We start from the raw sequence: 19,054 nt of genomic DNA, 5'->3' as shown, positions 1-19,054 counted from the left end.
AAAAGATGCTTGATATAATTTCACTTTTCTGAAATTTATCAAAGCTCACTTTGTGGCCCAGCATGTGGTCAGTTCTGGAGAATGTTCCATGTGCACTTGAGAAGGCTGTGTATTCTGTTGCTTTTGGATGGAATGCTTTATAAATATCAATTAAGTCTATCTGTTCTCATGTATCATTTGAGACCTATGTATCCTTATTGATTTTCTGTCTCAGTGATCTGTCCATTGATGAAAATGAGCTGTTAAAGGCTCCATTATTATTGTGTTACTTTCAATTTCTCCTTTTATGGCTGTTATTATATGCCTTATATGTTGATGTGCTTCTATGTTGGGTGCATATATATTTGCAATTGTTATATCTTCTTCTTGGATTGATCCCTTGATCATTATATAGTGTCTTTCCTTGTCTCTTGTAACAGTCTTTATTTTAAAGTCTATTTTATATGAGTATTACTACTCCAGCTTTCTTTTGATTTCCATTTGCATGGAATACCCTTATCCATCCCCTCACTTTCAGTTGATATGTGTCCCCAGGTCTGAAGTGGGTCTCTTGTTGACAATGTATTACACATCTTGTTTTTATATCCATTCAGTCAGTCTGTGTCTTTTGGTTGGAGCACTTAATCCATTTTCATTTAAGGTAGTTTTTAATATGTATGTTCTTATTGCCATTTTGTTCATTCTTTTGGGTTTATTTTTGTAGGTTTTTTTCTTCTGTGCTTCTTTTGTTCTGTTCTCTTGTGATTTGATGACACTGACTTTAGTGTTGTGTTTGGATTCCTTTTTGTTTTATGTGTGTGTGTCTATTGTAGATTTTTGATTTGCGGTTACTATCAGGTTTTGATATAGTAGTCTATATATAAATAAAATTGTTTTAGGTTGCCTGTCTTTTAATTTCAAATGCATTTCCAATATCCTGCATTTGTGCTCGCCTCACAATTGCTCTTTTTGATATCATATTTGTGTGCGGATGATTTCCTAACTTTACTGTGTGTTTGCCTTTACCCATAAGCTTTTTCATAATTTTCCTGTTTTTAGTTGTAGCACTTTGTATTCCACCTAGAAAATTTCCCTTAGCATTTTTTGCAAAGCTGGTCTGTTGGTGCTGAATTCCCTTAACTTCTGCATGTCTGTAAAGCTTTTGATTTCTCCATGAAATTTGAATGAGAGCCTTGATGGGAAGAGTATTCTTGGTTGTAAATTATTCCCTTTCATCTCTTTAAATATATGTCACTCCTTTCTGGCCTACAAAATTTCTACTGAGAAATCAGCTGATAACTTTATGGGAGTTTCCTTGTATGTTATATGTTGCTTTTTCCTTGTTGATTTTAACTTTTTAAATTCATCTTTAATTTTTTCAATTTGGTTACTGTGTGTCTCCACATGTTCCTCCTTGGGTTTATCCTACCTGGGACTCTGCACTCCCTGGACTTGAGTGACTGTTTCCTTTCCAATGTTAGGGAAGTTTTCAGGTGTTATGTCTTCAAATATATTGTTATTTGAAAATATTATATTTTTTCTATTATATATTCATATATTTTCTTTCTCTCCCTCTTTTCCATATGGCACTGATATATTTGAATGTTGGTGTGTTTATCGTTGTCCCAAAAGTCTCTTAGACTGTTATCATTTATTTTCCTTCTTTTCTCTTTGTTCTGTTCTGTGGCACTGATTTCTGCCATTCTGTTTCTCAGCTCACTTATCCTGCCTCAGTTATTCTGCTATTGATTCTTTCTAGTGTGTTTTTCATTTCAGTTATTGTATTGTTCATCTCTGTTTGTTCCTTAGTTCTTCTAGGCCTTTTTTAAACATTCTTGTATTTTCCAGATCTGTGCCTCCATTCTTTTTCTGAGATCTTGGATCGTCTTCACTATCATTACTCTGAATTTTTTTCAGGCAGAAAATGCCTATCTCTACTTCACTTAGTTGTTCCTTGGGGGTTCTTTCATCTGGCACATATTCCTCTGCCATCTCATTTTGTCTAACTTTCTGTGATTGCAGTTTCTGTTCCACAGGTTGCATGGTTGTTCATCTTGCTTCTTCTGTCTGTCCTCTGGTGAATGAGGCTGTCTAAGAGGCTCGTGCATGCTCCCTGGTCGGAAGGACTGTTCCCTCTCCACTTGTGCATGGAATTGGGTCTTGTTCCTCTGGTGTGCTTGGCCGTGTCAAGGGATGTATCTGGGGACAGCTGTGTGCTCGGGAAGACTGTAAGCAGCATGCCTGCTGATGAGTGGGAATGCTTCCCTGCTCTTTCAGCCATTTGGTGTCCCAGCACTGGAGCCCACATGCTGTTGAGTGGGGCCAGGTCCTGGCAAGAGAATGGCAGCCACCAGGAGGGCTCACGCCAATGAATACTTCCCAGAACTACCGTCGACAGTGTCTTTGTCCCCACAGTGAGCCATAGCCACCCCTGCCTTTGCAAAAGACCATCCAATACTAGCAGGTAGGTTTGGCCCACTCACGTATGAGGTCATTCCTTTTTTCCCTGGGTCCTTGTGTGCACGAGACCTTGTTTGCAGCCTACAGTAGTAGAGCTTCTGTTTCTCCCAGTCCTGTGGAATTCCTGCTGTGAAACCCCTCCAGCCTTCACAGCCAAATTCTCTGGGGACTCCTTCTACTGTTGCCAGACCCTAAGGCTGGGGAACCTGACATGGGGTTCAGAACTTTCACTCCTGTGGGAGAACTCCTGTGATATAATTATTTTCTAGTTTGTTGGTTGCTCACTCAGCAGGTATGAGATTTGATTTTATCACAGTTGCACCCCTGCTACTGTCTTGTGGCTTCTTCTTTGACATTGGATGTAGGGTATATTTTTTGGTAGGTTCCAGAATTTTTTTGGCAATAGTTGTTTAGCAGTTAGCTGTGATTTAGTGTTTTTGTAAGATTAGGGGTGCTCATATCCTTCTACTCCACCATTTTTTCTCTGTACCCCTGTTACTTCTTTTTTGGTTGTTTTTGTATTTTTTCTGTGTTCTTTTAGTTTTGTCCCTTGTGGCTTGGTGATTTTTTTTTTACTGATGTGTTGGTGTTCCTTTCTCTGTAGTTTTTGTGTATCTGTTGTAGGTTTTGATTTGTGGTAGCCACGGGGTCCATATATGTTGACCTATAACTGTATCTGCTTGTTTTAAACTAGTAGTTGGGCTTCCTAGGTGGTGCAGTGGTTAAGAATCCACCTGCCAATGCAGAGGTCACAGGTTCGATCCCAGCTCCAGGAAGATCCCACATGCCGCGGAGCAACTAAGCCCATGTGCCAAAAAAAAAAAAAAAAAAAACTAGTAGTCATTTAAGTTCAAAACCATTCCAAAATACAGTAAAACCTTGGTTTGCAAGTGGAATTCGTTCCAGAAACATGCTTGTAATCCAAAGCACTTGTATATAAAAGCGAATTTCCCCATAAGAAATAATGGAAACTCAGATGATTCATTCCACAACCCCAAAATATTTGTATAAAAATGATTACAGTACAGTAATGTAATGCAAAATAATAAAGGAAATATAAAGAAAAATATACAAATTAACCTGCACTTACCTTTTAGAACCTTCGTGGCTGGTGTGAGGGAGATGAGAGAGGAGGGTTATTGTGTAGGACGACTTTCACTATCACTGATGGAATCACTGCTATCTACTGGCTCAATGGAATCATTTTCTTTTTGTGCAACTTTAACAAGGAACGTATCCAATGACACTTGTTTTTGCCTCCTTTTGAGAATTTTGCAGAAATGTGACATTGCATTGTCATTGAACAGATTCATTGCTCGCACTGCTACAGCCTTATTTGGGTGGTGGTTTTCTACAAAATTTTGCACTGTTTCCCACATTTTACGCATCTCCCTAATCTCATTTGAAGTGAGGGATTCCTCCACCTTTTTCTCCTCCTCCTCTGCCGATGAGATCTCCTCCATAATCTCTTGCTGTTGCTTGTGATGCAGATCCATCAGTTCGTCGGTGGTCAGCTCCGTTGGCTCAGTTGTGATTATGTGACATTCAGCATCACATACTACTCATATTGCAAGATATCACTCATACATCAAGTTAAAATTTATTAGAAATGTTTGCCTGTCTTGCAGAACACGCACAGAGCAAGTTACTCTCAACCCAAGGTTTTACTGTATATCTACATTTTTTTACTCCCCTCCCTCACATGTTGTGTTTTGATGTCACATTTTACATCTTTATGTTTGTCTCTTCATTGTTTGTTGTAGTTATACTTGATTTAATTTTTTTTTCTTTTAATCTTTCTACTAGCTTATTTAAGTGGGTAATCCATAGCCTTTACTATATATTTGTCTTTACTAGTGGGATTTTTCCTTTCATTTAGATTCTTATTGTTGTCTTTTCCACTGACCCTTAAACATTTCTTTTAGGGTAGGTTTAGTTCTGATGAACTCCTTAGTTACTGCTTTCCAAGAACTTCTTTACCTCTCCTTTAATTCTAAATCATAATCTTGTTGGATAGTGTGTCCTACGTTGTAAGGTTTTCTCTTTCAACACTTTAAATATATCATGCCACACCCTTCTGGCCTGCAGAGTTTCTGCAGGGAAATCAGCTCATAGCCTTGTGGAGGTTCCTTCATATATTTTTTTTTTTTTTTCTGTTGATGCCTTTTGAATTCTTTCCTTAACTCTTGCCATTTTGATTATGACATGTTTTGGTGTGGGTCTGTTTGGGCTCATCTGTATCTGGATATCTGTTTCCTTTTTCAGGTTCAGGAAGTGTTCAACAATAATTTCATCAAATGTATTTTCAGTCCTTTTCTCTGTCTCCTCACCTTCTGGGCCCCCTATAATGTGGATATTGGTACACTTGATGTTGTCTTAAAGGTCTGTTAAGTTGCTCTCATTTTAATTTTTTTTTTCTGTTCTGATTAGGAGATTTCTATTATTCTGTCTTCTAGATCACTTATGCATTCTTTTGTATCACTTAGTCTGCTGTTAATTCCTTGTAGTGTGTTTTTCATTTCAGTTATTGTTTTCTTCAGTTCTGACTCATTCTTTTTTATATTTTCTAGTTCCTTATTAAAATTCTCACTGTGCTCATCTATTATTTTCCCTAATTCAGTTAGCATTCTTATTATTAATGCTTTGACCTTTTTATCTGGTATATTATTTGTTTCATTGCTTGCTTTTCCAGGGTTTTTCTCTTATTCTTTCGTTTGAAACAAATTTCTTCACGTTCTCATTTTGCTTAAATTTCTCTGTCTGTATGATATTAGGTGAAACAATGACCTATTCTGGTATTGAAGTACTATTCTTGTATGGGCGCATCCCTATACAGTATGTTTATGCCCAGTGGCTTTGGTGGAAGAGCTGGGTATGACATGAGATATCTCACATCTTCCCTTAGGGTGTAGCAGCTTTTACCTTTGTAGGAGATGGAGGTGCTAGAGCCAGAGCCAAGTGTGAGCTGGGGTTTCTTCTCTACTCATTGACCAGCACCACTCTATTAGGGGCAGAGGCAGGTCCCAAGTTGCTGGAGCAAAAACCTTGAGGGTCAGTTCCAAACTGGCTCCATTTCCTCTAAGTGTGTGCTCTCTCCCCTCCCAGTACCTGCACCCTCATCCTGTTGGGAAGCAGTGCTGGAGCAAGAGAAGTGCATACTTGGTGTGGTTGGGGCACAGGCTGTGGTGGTTCCAGCCCCAGGCAGAGTCCAGGACCTCTCCCCATGTGGTGCCTCAAAAAGCACCAGCAATGGCTGCCCTCACCCCATCCAGATGCATTCTGGGCCCCAGCCAGCTCAGTCCTTCACAACTGTGCACTCCCCTCAGCTACTGCAGCACTCCTCCTAATGTGGAGCTGTGCTGTGGAGCAAGAGGAGCCAGAGCAGGTGCTCAGCTCAGACTGTGGCATGTGCTGGGGCAGTTGCAGGAAACTGGTCAAGGCCCAGACAATTTCATTCTGCTTCCTCTGCCTTGTTCCTGGCAGTAAGCAAGCATGTGCAGTCTTCACAAGCAGGGTTTAGGTTCCTTACAGCCCTCTTGTTAGTATACTTGTTTTCAGACCAGCTAAGGGCACTCATCTTCCCACTTTTGGACCCCAGGGCTGGAGTGCCCAATATACAGCTTGAACTGCCCACTCTCTAGGGCTGATCTTTGTCCTTGTAATCTCCCTTTTTCTCTATGTCTCTTCCCAGAGACACAGGTCCCAACCTGGTTGCTTCTCTCCCCTTCCTACTCTATTCTGTGAGGATCTTTTTTATAGCCTTGGCACCACAAGAGTCTTTCTGCCTGTCTCCACTTTGTTTTCAATGAGAATTGTTCCGTATGTAGATATGTTTTTGATGTGCTCATGGGAAGAGGTGAGCTCCACATCCTCCTACTCCACCATTTTGATCTCTCCTTTGCTTTTTGTTTTTAGGTGAACACCACTTCTCTGTTTTTTTGTAGAGTTGTTGGGTTTTGTCCCATCTCCTTTAGAATATTCTTAATATAACATTAATAATAATTTAAGAATATTGACTATATGTCAAGCACTAAGTAATTTTGTTTTAATTCATTTGATCCTTAAAAACCTTATGGAATCAATTCTAGAATTATCTTCATGTTATAAATGAGGACCCTAGGGCACATAGAAGATAAGAAACTTGCCCAAGAGAGGCACAGAAATGAGTTTTGAACCCAGGCAGTATGGCCTGAGAGCAGCCCTCTTATGTGGTGCTGTAGGAACTGCTTCTTATAGTAAGATTCTCAATGACACACAATGGGATAATCCACATCTAACAGTAACCAAATATGCAAACAGGGCATCCTAGCATTTCCTCATAATTATTTTTATTACCTGTTAATAAAATCCCATGTCTTTATAAATACTTGAGAAAATTACTTCAAATATGCCCCAAATTATTGAGAAGACTGCAGTTACTGAGCCACAAGGACAGAAACAGTGCTTTGCCTCACTGCAACCCTGACAAGTTATGGTTTATGGGCGAAGCCTTTTATTGTTTTCTGAACTTCATCCTATTTTTCTCTCTTCTTGAATGTTTTATACATAGCTAAAAATAACTTCTAACTCAGAAAGACTTCTCTTTGTATAAATCAAATTGTTTGCTAAATGGGAGGGGTGAGAGGAAGCCAAGTCTCAGGGTGAAGTCAACAGGGAGCATTGAAATGAACAAAATATGAACAGAATTCAGAGGCCAGACTCAGGTACTGACTCCTGATTAACCAAGATTAGCTTACAAGTAATTAGCATTGCAAAAATATAATTAAATACTTACTACTCAATACTATTAATTTCTACCACCACAAAAGATACTGTATTGTTTCTTGGGATTGTGCATACAGTTTATGTAAGGAGACTCACTGTGAAATTACTCTAAATGGAAGGGTGCCACTTTATGTGGTTGTGTTGAGTTCTGGAGATACTGCATGAAAATGATATATTTTTTAATAAAAGAATACATCTGTAAGGCTTTTATATTGATTTATCTTGCTGATTCAGACAACCCTTTACGTGATAAACAGAATTATTCTCACACATTGTTTTTCCTTCCATACATCCTCTAATAAGTTTTCAATTAACCAGAATGGGAATAAATGTTTTTATCTTTTTAATCAATATCTGTGTTCTGTTCTTAGTGCTGTGATCTAAGAGAAGCAGAAGTAATGAGAGTTTTATTGTTGTTATTTTTGTATTTCAAAACTATAGAGGAAAAATAGTCACTCTTTTCATGGAAATAACTGGAGAACTTTGAGCAATTTAGCTATTGTAGAGAATCAGGCTGTACTACCTGGATTCCTTGTAAGATCAGCCAGATCAACTCATCATTATGCTTTCAGCCCTTAAACCTTGTCTCACTCCTTTACCCTGATCCACACACAGGTCCCCAAGCCAGAAATGAGATGTTTTTGTCTTGCAGCCTCCTTTCCACATGCAGTCAACTCTTCTGCCCTATCCCTTGCCCCTTCAGATTACTTTCTGTATCCACTCTTTTTTCCCCAGTCCCCTTGCTCGTTCCTTAATTCACTCTTCATGGTCTTTCATCAGGACTATGACAGTAGCCTTTTAAATTGGTTTCCAGCTTCCACTGTGCCTCCCTAGTAATTCAGTGGCCCCTAAAATAGTCATTCTTAAAGCAAAGTGTCATAATGCCTCTTGTCTTTAAACCCTTCAGTGGATCGCAGCATTGGAGTCCCTCAGTGATTTCCTGAAAGCAGCTTCTCCATCCTTGCTTTGCTTCCCCTGCCTGTGTAGTTAAGACCCCTGTCCAGTGCTGACTCCCCAAGAGGCTTCAAGCCTGTGTGAAGCATCTGCTGCTTCCTCTTCCTGAAATGTCCTCTTCATCCTTCATCCTGCACAAGCTTAATTCCATCTTTGAGAAACTAGTTTAGATGTCTCCTCCTCAAATGTCCACTCCTCACATCATTTGAACCCCAACTTGCTTCCATCCTTGCACATGTCTGTTTGTCACATTGTAATTAGTTGTTTATAGGTTTGTCTTATATGGGGAATGCCACAACGCAAGCATGTATCTGATTTATCTCTTTATCCCCCAGCACTTGACATGATGCGTAGCACATAGTAGGTACTCAGTGTTTGTGGAATGGAATTGAAATAACAAGATGCCAAACTCATTGTTTATTGAAATTGACAGCTCTTGGGAAACTGTATTGTAGTCTCGGGTTCACTGTGATCACCTAGATTCTGTGTTTACTAGATAAAGTTCTGCAGTAATTACTCAAACACCTTATAATTTTGCAGCAGACATACAGGTGTAATGTGGGCTAGAGGGAGTTCTATTTTCAAAAATGCCTTAGTTAAAACATATTGGCCACTGGACCCTTTAGACTCATACTAATAAATGGCAGTGAAACATTGGAGGTCTCCTAGCATCATTCCAGAGGCCCTCTTCTATCTCATGAGTTCTCCAATGAATCCGCTTGAAGGCCAGGCCAGCTCTGTAGGACTTGACCTCAGGCAGTGGAGATTTGTATTCTTATTCTTCAGCAGAACTTAGCTAGAAGGGATGTTTAAAATTGCTCTCACTATACATATATTTATTATTAATTTTGACAGTTAAAGCACCAACTTTATAGAGATCTAAAAATGTGTAACAGACTTGACCCCACTACGTCTTGTTTTTTGCATACATTTAGCAAATGCTAATTTAGCACCTACTATATATGCCAGTTCCAGGCCACAGGTATATAACAATGATCAAAAATTGACCCAAATCCGTGGACCTTACATTCTGGTGGAAGAGACAGCTAACAAGTAAAATACAGACTAAATGGGATGAAGAAAGTAAAAGATAATGAGAGATTGGGGGTGTACGCAGAGAGAGATGTTTCAGTTTTAAAGGTTGATTAGGAAGTGACTCATTGAGAAGGTAACATCTGAGTAAAGACCGGAAGGAGAGAAGAAAGCAAACTTACTGGGGGAAAGATTATTCCAGGTAGGTGCACCAGCAGACTCAACATCCCCTAGACAGGAGTACCCCTGATGTGCATAAGAACCAGCAAAGGTGCCAGCATCTAAAAAGATAAGAGAAAGGGAGAGAATAGGTGACCTCAAAGAGGTCAGTGTTCCTGGTGATACAGGACCTTGTGGGTCCTTGTAAGGACTTTGGCATTGACACTCAGCAATATATGGAACCATTGGAGGGTTGTAGATGAAGTATAGCATGATCTGACTTAGGGTTTAAGGATCACTCTGCTGTGTTGAGAATAGATGTTAGGACCAAGGGGGGAAAGCAAAGATATAGACAGAAAGTTGTTGCAACAATCCAGGAGAGAAATGATGGTGACCTGCATGGGGAAGGGAGTTTTGCTGAGGGGACAAGAAGTGGTCAGATTCTGATATGCTGCTCTGACATCAAATGGGCAAAGGCAGAGGAAGAGAGGAGTCAAGGCCAGCCAAGTCTGAGGTTTCTGTCTTAAGTTACTAGAAGGATGGAGTTAGCCTTAACTGAGACAGGTAAGGCTGTGGGAGAAGCAGTTTTGGAGGGCAGTTCGGGAGGTCATTATTAGACAACCCAGTGGAGTTGCAAGAAGGCAGTTGGATATATGAGTCTGAAGTTCAGGGACAGGGTCTGGACTGGAGATAAATTTAGGAGTCATCTGCATGAGACTGGATGAGCTCACCAAGAATGTCAATATGGATGGAAAATAGAAAGAAAAGGAGGTCCAAGGACAGAGTTACCCAGGGAGAACAGACCTAAGTCCAAGGAAGCTGTGGGGTTGGGGGGAAGATGGGAAAAAATTAAGAAAGTGCCCTGTCTGGAGAAAGCAAGCGAGGAAGAGGGAGAAGCTGATGGGGGTCAAATGCTGCTGCTCAGTCAAGTGAGTGAAGTACTAAAACCTCACCAGTCCATCTAACAAAGTGAAAGTAATCAATACCTTTGAAAAGAACAGTTCTAACGGTGGAGGTTAATGTGAGTTAGAGTAGATTCAATAGAGATGAAGAGGACAGGAACTGGAGAGAGTGTATAAAAAAAGTATTCCAAGGGGTCCTTTAAGGTGAGCAAAGGAACGTGGGGGTGACTAAAGGCAGAAATGAGTGGGGAGGGGTTTTAAGTTGTGAAAAATAACCACGTCTGTTTGCTGGTGGCAATGATTCTGTGTAGAGGGAAATTAATGATGTGAGAGAGAGAGGAGAATTTCTGGGGCTTGCCCTTGAATAGGAGAACAGGAATGGGATACAGAGTAGAAGTGAGAGGTGACAGATAGGAGCAGAGGGCTGCCCCAGTAGCAAGGGGAAAGGTGCAGAACGGGTGGTAGGCGGGTAGTGGGAGCTTTGGGAGATGTCTGGTGATTGTCAGTTTTCTCAGTGACATGGAAATCTTGGTCATTGGCTGAAAGTGAGGATAGAGGGGGAGGTAATGTTTAAGTAGAGAGGAGAAGGTGTGAAATAGCTATCTAGGAGTGTTGGACAGTGAATAGATGATGAAAATATAGTACAATTTTTTTTGGCAGAATTTAGGGCCCACTTAAGTTCTGTCATCATGAATGTAAGACTAGGCCACTCAACATGGCTTTGCACAGCCACATTCCACTACAAGGATGCGAAGGTGGAGCAGACAATGCAGATCAAGGAGGGCACTTACTGAATCCCCAGGTGTGGTGGTGCATTGGGGTTGGGAAATCAAACATCCTACATTCGAGAGGACTCCAGAAAAAAAGAGCAGCATCATGAAGAGCTAGAGAAAAGTGAAGAAAACAATCTGAAAAGAGGTTGAAATTTTGGAAGATGTTGGTGCTGTGTTCCAAGGCAGCGTGGAAGGATTTCAGGAGTTTTGGAGGGTAGGTGATGGGGATGTGCTGAGCAAGGTGATGATTCCAGTGTAGGAGGTGAGTGATGACCTGCAGTCCAGATCTGAGCTTCTCTTGGAGATGAGGTTTCAAAACAGGACGTTGTGACTCAATTGGGAGTTCTAGGGCATCGGGCACTGGGAGGGGGGCATTTTGCGAAAAGCCAGAGTCCTTGGATCCTTTCTTCATTCCTACAGCTATTTTCTAGCTATACACCTCATTGTTTGTTCAAACAAAGGCATACAGGCAAGCCCAGTGCAGAGAATAAATCAAAGCAGAGCTTCCCTGGTTAAAGGCAGAGTGAGGTGAAGAAGGCAGTGAGTGTCCCTCACAGGGTCCAGGGGTACTGCCGCAGCATTTCTAGGGCTCCTCAGGGATCCTTGAATCTCAGGTCATAATCACTGCTCCGATGTTGAGAAGAGACACTGAGGAAAATACAGAGTCATGTATAAGAAAGTAGAGATCATATACCCAATAATCATGCAAGTCTTTTTTAAATCTTTTGTCAGCAGTGCAGATTGCTTTTTCTTCTTCCATGCAATAAACTGTTCAAACAAACAAGTGGTGTGTAATATCCCTTGGGATCTCTTTGTGTCATTTATGATCAGGATAGCATTACTGTTGTTAACTATTACGTACATAGAAGAAACCATAGTTTTGAACGGCCCTGACTTAGATCTGGTTCTCCAGAAGCAAACCACGAGGCAAAGGTTTGAATGAAAATGATTTGTTGTAGAAGTGCTCCCAGGAGAGCCCGGAAAGTGGGTAGAGCAAGAGGAGAGAAAAGGAGAAGCCCAGAAAGTATACATTTAGGAGATGTCTCAAGGAAGTAGCTTCAGCCTGAACCCTGCAGGGGAACTCTGGAGAGTAACAACTCAGGTTCCAACCTGTTTGGACACAAGGCTTGTTTCCACACCTGTGAGGGAATAGCAAAGGAGAAAGTTGCAGGGGAAGCTGTGAACCCCTAGGTACTTCCAGGCAAAACATCCAGGAGCCTGAGGGCCATCCTTCCAAGGAAAGTAGTAGGTACGGGCCCTTGAAACAAAATTGTGTGCGCATGTGTGCGCGCGTGCACACACACGTAACACACACATACACACACACACACAGGATCTGAGACCAAGTCAGGGCAGCCCAACAGTACCTTCTATAAGTGGAAAGCTTATAGAAGGTACTGTTCAGATGGCAAAGATAACCTGTGTAAAGATTAAATTCAAAAGATATTAATGTCAGCTTTTCATTATCATCAAGCAATTTTCTAACAATCTGAATCTTGCTTCCTTTCTCCTTGCATGTCTCGCAAGATCATATTACCACACATGCAGGGCCAAATTTTGAGAAAATCCAGGTCAAGTGACTGTGCATCTCTAGTCAAATATATCCAAGCACAGGACTGGATGTGCTGTCTTTATTGAAAACAAAATTCATGTTTTAAAACTCCACTATTTTAGGTGGATTTCACTGTTTTTCACTTCCATTAGTGTAAATATCAACGATGCTTAGCTAGTTCAATGTTTTAGCTACATCATTACAAATAGTTGCTCTTATCTACCTCCTCATATGTTTATTTCAAGATAATTGTTTTTTATTTTTCCCTTTAAATTGTGGTCTCTCTTCTAAGGATTAGAGAAACATTATTTTAGAGTCCCTGTGTTAGCTGTAATGTAGAGCTGTAACATCCAGCCCACTGACAGATTTAGAGATTAATTTCCAGACCTCTTGTGGTGCTAGGGAAGCTCCTTAAGATTTTGAAAATGGCAACACTGTTGACTCCCTACCACTAAAGGTTACTTGTAGCTATATCCACACTGATGCAAAAGGAAGTTTAAGTGTGGTAAATATCAATGTTATTTTGCTTTATGGAAAAATCTGTGCATGGGGGAAAAAGCAATTTATAGAACAAGAAATAGGTTATCCTTCATAAGGACATTTTATATAGACATATTTCCCTCTTTTCATTCTGTAAGGATAAAATTGCTGTTGCTAAACTGATATTTGCATAGGAAAAATAGTTCAGTAGTTTTGAACAGTCATGTTTTATGTCAGGTTATCCGGAAGCAAACCATGAGCTAAAGATTTGATGCTGGTGATAGACAAAAGGAGAGATTTGGCTGTGATTTACATGCTATTTAGATTATATTGAGAGTTGGTTGAAAACCTTTTTTTTTTTTTTCCTCCCAAGATTTTGGCTTGGATATATCTCTAAATATGTGTTTGCTACATTTTAAAGTAAGTGCATTTTCATGGAAATCTAATCCATATGTTTCAGCAAGGCTACACATAAATCATCTATTAGAGCTACATGATGTCTAAGATGCCTTTTGAGCTTTTTTAATAGTCCTTGTATTCTTTTCTGAAAAGCAGCAGGTAAGTTGCCAAGAGTAAACAAATCAAATAGCAAAAGGTTTGAGTTCAGTTTGAAATGCTTAGCCTATTATTTTTGATTGGGTTCTGAACTTGGCAGTGTACATCCCCTATTCCTGCCTTGAGGGCAAAGTGAAAACAGTTTGAACAGTGTATTTCCCAATTGGGTCATTGACATTTGAGAATAAGGTAGTACAGACAGAATATTTGTCAGGTGAGTGATACTTAACATGACCTCAAAAAGTTACTTCCTCCAGTTTGCAGAAGTTCATAGCATGGAACAATGTTATTCACATTGCAAAACAAAAGTTAGGACAGACAGCCATGGAGGGATCCATACTGGAAATTTATCTGTTTGTCTTATGCATTTTTAGGTGGAATGGTTGAAAAATGAAGACATCATTGATCCTGTTGAAGATCGGAATTTTTATATTACTATTGATCACAACCTCATCATCAAGCAGGCCCGTCTCTCAGATACTGCAAACTATACTTGTGTTGCCAAAAACATTGTCGCCAAGAGGAAAAGCACAACTGCAACTGTCATAGTCTATGGTGAGTAAGCTTTTGGGGCTTCAATCTAGTTCAGTCAAACTGCAGTTTCTCATTTTAATTTTAAAATATCAAGTGAAGAGGTCCCCTTTTCAGTCCCCATTGTGGCTCTCTTCCAGCTTCTCATGTAGACAGTGAGGTTTAACTGCTTTCCTGATACTCATAGAAAAACTAGACTTGGAAATTTCTAGTCCTTTGTCAGTCCGTTTATAGGAAAGTGAAGGAAATCTACCTAAGTACCAGGAGGGTTCGCTGCTTCCCTAGGCCCTCCCCATCTCTATAGCGTGGACCACCGAGATCTAGAGGGAGTTCCGAAATGAAGATGCTTAAAGCAGCCTGCTGCTCTTTCTGTGGGCCTCAGGAGAGTGATTGCAAAACCTCAGGTAAACTGGAGCTGACATGTTCTCTGAACACATCAGAGCAACTTTAACTTCCTGGAACTTGCTCTATACTCCACCAGCGGCATCTAGAGGGAAGCAGCCCTAATCCTAACCCTGTAGCAAGTTGCAACATGATGACATTTTCAGAAAGCTTCTCTTCCACTCCGGCCCTTTCTAATCCATCTCATCTCTAAGCCTGTCCTTTCTCCAGAAGTTCTAGATGATTCCTCACCCGATTTTGCTGCCGCATGTGATGCTTTTAATCTCCTCGTCTGCTTTAGCACTCAGTGGTTTTCTCATCATTTCATGAGTAGGTCTATCTCCCCAGCTAAACTTTTAAGCTCCTTAGTAGACTGAGAGACAGTCCTATAAATGTATGTGTTTCTCACAGTGTTAGATACATATTAGGTCTTCATATTTTTGATGAGTTATTGTCTCAGAGGAAACTGAATGACCCTAAGAAATGTTTTGAGGTTCTGCCACCTCTGGAATGATATGGCTACAACTTAGATGTAAGGAAACTCTTCGTAGCTGCTTCAGTGTTAAATGACACTCCAGGAGATTTGTCTAAATGACTGCAAAGGAAGGATAGCCACGGGAGAGTATGTGGCTTATGGCACTTACTGCAAGTAGTACTATTTGGGTGGATGTGTCCTCATGCTACAGGGTGTCATAAGAATAGAAACCACCACAATGTTCGAAAGGCTGAATGTAGTGATCCTTTAACACTGTCATTTTCATTATAGGACAGATGCGTGATATTTTTTTTTTTAATCTTCTGAATACTCTGAAGTTAAATTTCCTTAAGTCACAATGGGATGTTTCCCACTTTTTGTCTTTTTCTAAACTTTCTGAATGACTTAATTAGCACCAGTGGATATGCAAAAGAGAAATGGGGCACATCACAGCTTATACCAATCATAAATAGCTAATGAAGACAGACTCTAAATAGATGCATTGCATAGATGTTTAATGTACATGCAGATCTCTTTTCCTATGTATAGCATGCTTTCAGAATCCATAAACACAAGCTGAACATTGTCTTTAGGAAGGATCAAACACAAGTAACTTTAAAGAACAGCATGGGATTAGGGGACAGGAATCTTATATTCTAGGCCTAGTTCTGTCACCGGCTGACCTTCAGTTGGTCACTCAAACAGGATGCTCGGAGCCCATATCTCCTTCTCCATAAAATGAGGGAATAAGCTTAGGGTCTTCAAGACCTGTCTTTCTCTAAAAGTTTATGATTATTCATTGCTCATTAAAATGCTGCCAGAGCAGTACATGCATACTGTAACCCCAGTTAGCTGCTTGCCAGTATGTTGGTAAGCAACTTATACCAACAGGTCTGCGACATTGGAAATTTGTGAAGTTGAGTGGATTAAATTGCTTTTTGGAACACTAAATGGAACTCTACCTGGCAGACATCCGCTTGTCCTTTTCATGGCTTCGTAAAATAAGTTGTCCAAGGCTCATAGGTTGAATTCACTAGAAGTCCACAGAAAAACATATATATCTAACCAGTATTTCATTTCTGGGTCTGTTGTATATATTTACTTTTGTTAGCATCATTTTAAGCTTGCAAATATACATTCATTATAGAAAATTTGGGAGATACGGAAAAACTTTCAAAGAAAAAAATACCTATAATCCTGTCATTTTGTCATCCAGAGATAGCTTTAAAAAAGATTGATACTACTGGAGTTTTCTTAGCACAGATAGGATTTTAAAATAAGGGATATAAATATATTTTTTTACTTAAAAGATAATGTTTAAATATCCATGTATTAAACAGATACAGTATCTTTTTAAATTTATTTTTAATTGAAGTATAGTTGAATTACAGTGTTGTATTAAATACTGCTGTAAAGCAAAGTGACTCAGTTATACATATATATGTATATATATACATATATGTACATATACATTCTTTTTCATATTCTTTTCCATTATGATTTATCACAGGATATTGAATATAGTTCCCTGTGCTATACGGTAGGACCTTGTTGTTGATCCATTCTATGTATACCAGTTTACATCTGCTAATCCCAAACTCCCAATCCATCCCTCCCCCACTTCCCTCCCCCTAGGCAACCACAAGTCTGTTCTCTGTGTCCCTTATTCTGTTTCTATTTCATAGACAGGTTCATTAGTGTCATATTTTAGATTCCACATATAAGTAATATCATATGGTATTTATCTTTCTCTTTCTGACTTACTTCACTTAGTATGATAATCTCTAGGTCCATCTATGTTGCTGCAAATGGCATTATTTCATTCTTTTTTATGGCTGAGTAGTATTCTATTGTGTGTATGTACTACCTTCTTTATCCATTAACCTGTCAATTGACATTTAGATTGTTTCCATGTCTTGGCTATTGTAAACAGTGCTGCTATGAACATAGGGGTGCATGTATACAGAATCATTCTTAATAGCTGCCTAGGAGTCAATCTCATGAATGTACATGTTTATCATGTTCCTGTTGTTGAATATCACAGTTGTTTTCAATTATTTATCTTTAAATAAAAATAACTTTCCAGTGGATAATAGTGTATATCTGTATATATATAACACATTCATGATTATTCCCTATTGCATAAGTTTCTGGAGAAGAAGATGGGCATATGATGTTCACATATAAGCTTTGTGTTATCTGAGTAACACTCTTCTTTACCATCAGGAAGCAGATATCTGCATATACTAGTTGTGCCATGTTTTAACCACCAACAAATAATTTTTGTTAGAAATTGCTTAATTAAAATAATCTCACAGACTCATATATTGAAATATGAAAGTATATCAGAGTATTTTCTAGAGCAAGATCTCCAGAGGTAAATACTGAACATAGTGTTAGAGGGTAGGTTTTATCATTGCACCTATACTGATTGCTCCATCAAACACCATAAATACTCTTTATACACAAAAGAGATGTCTATTTCAGTTACATCAACTAATCGCTGATTCATTCAAATAGATAATTAGTTAAAAATTCAGCTATCAAGATTTTTTAAAAGCTAGATTCACTTATTAATGAAACTAACTAAAAGTCCTTAAAAGGTTATAAAGTTTGCATATGCTAAAGAAAAATAATCATCTGTTATTAAGAAAAGGCTAAATGATTTCATCAGTTCCTATGCTTCATAGCCACTCACAGCCTTGGTATAAGGATGTAAACATATATTGTTTGAGGTAAGTTGTCAAAAGTAATGCTTTTTTGGAGCTTTACTAGGTAAGAGGATTTTTTTTTTTTTAAACAACACTGGCTAAGGAGAGGAGAACACTCCTATTTTTGAGTAGGTAAATCGAAGTTCATAATTTATCTCATTTATCTCTATGCTTAGATTCTTCAGCTCTGCAACAAAATTTTAAGTGAAATGATATCCAAGGTCTCTTGTAGCTTTGAAATTTTCGATTTTTTTTATCGTCACTTGGGATACAACTTTTTTGTGTTGTGTGTCTCTGTATATATGCACATACATTTAATTCACATTTTGTTTTTTACCTCCTTCCAGTAAATGGTGGCTGGTCTACCTGGACAGAGTGGTCTGTGTGTAATAGCCGCTGTGGAAGAGGATATCAGAAGCGCACAAGGACCTGCACCAATCCAGCCCCACTCAATGGTGGTGCCTTCTGTGAAGGGCAGAGTGTGCAGAAAATAGCCTGTACCACATTATGCCCAGGTAAATGAACCAGCGCTCATTCCAAATGTCTCATCCCATTCTAGAAATAAGTTTTAGGGTATATATACAAAGCCTTATTCTTGACCTGAGTGTGTAATAAACATTATTTAAATCCATCATTCCATTCAGTGCTTATGTTGCTGGGAAATCAAGTCTTTTCCTCCAAAAGAATACTTAACTTTATTACCCTAACATGAGAAATAGTATAAAACAGGAGATTAAGCACACATGAACATAATCCCTCTCTGTTACTCAATGAAACTGTTGGAGCCAAGATTGCAGGATCTGTAGTTCAAGGCATGTGAGCAGCATTGAAAGCCACACATTTAGAATAACAACCCTTAGTCTTCAGAAAGCCATGGAAATTAATTGGAACTGAAATTTAGAAAATGTTTTAGGTGAAGTACTTGATATTTGGTGTCAGTTTCTGGGCAAGGGCAAATAAAATATTTGGAAGGAATTAATAGGAAGTCTAGGTTTTATGACACATGAGCTAATGGATTTTGAAAATGCAGTGCAGTCAGCTATTATCTGTACATGTTGGTCACCTATTTTTGAGTTATTTGCAGTGGTACCTATAGCAAAATTGCATCCCTTTGCCTCTGAACATCTTTCTGTGTTATCTCATGTTGTCCCAAGGTTTTATCCTTTGATAAATTGAAGTTACTATTTACCAAAACCCAAACCCACTAAAATGTCTAATTATATAATATATTGAAAAGTTAAACTAAAATTATTTTGAAATAACCCATAAATTTATTGTATTCCATTGGGGTAGCTATTATAGTGTCACTTTTGTTATTTAGATACAAAGACTCCTTATTTCCCTTT

General features: G+C 39.0%; 1 protein-coding gene across 1 annotated transcript in view; it reads left to right on the top strand.

The window, feature by feature from the left end:
- The window catches only part of UNC5C (unc-5 netrin receptor C), a 377,961-nt gene that overhangs the window by 298,091 nt on the left and 60,816 nt on the right, over window positions 1–19,054 (top strand). The window contains exons 5-6 of the mRNA XM_057727431.1: window positions 13,985–14,165; window positions 18,056–18,223. Of these exons, the coding sequence (XP_057583414.1) occupies window positions 13,985–14,165; window positions 18,056–18,223 (349 nt within the window). The remainder of the gene's footprint in view (window positions 1–13,984; window positions 14,166–18,055; window positions 18,224–19,054) is intronic.

This window comes from Hippopotamus amphibius, chromosome 3 (genome assembly GCF_030028045.1).
Source record: "Hippopotamus amphibius kiboko isolate mHipAmp2 chromosome 3, mHipAmp2.hap2, whole genome shotgun sequence".
Classification (NCBI taxonomy): Eukaryota; Metazoa; Chordata; class Mammalia; order Artiodactyla; family Hippopotamidae; genus Hippopotamus; species Hippopotamus amphibius.
Note: the sequence above shows the minus strand (reverse complement) of the source record. Positions and strands in the feature narration are given on the sequence as shown.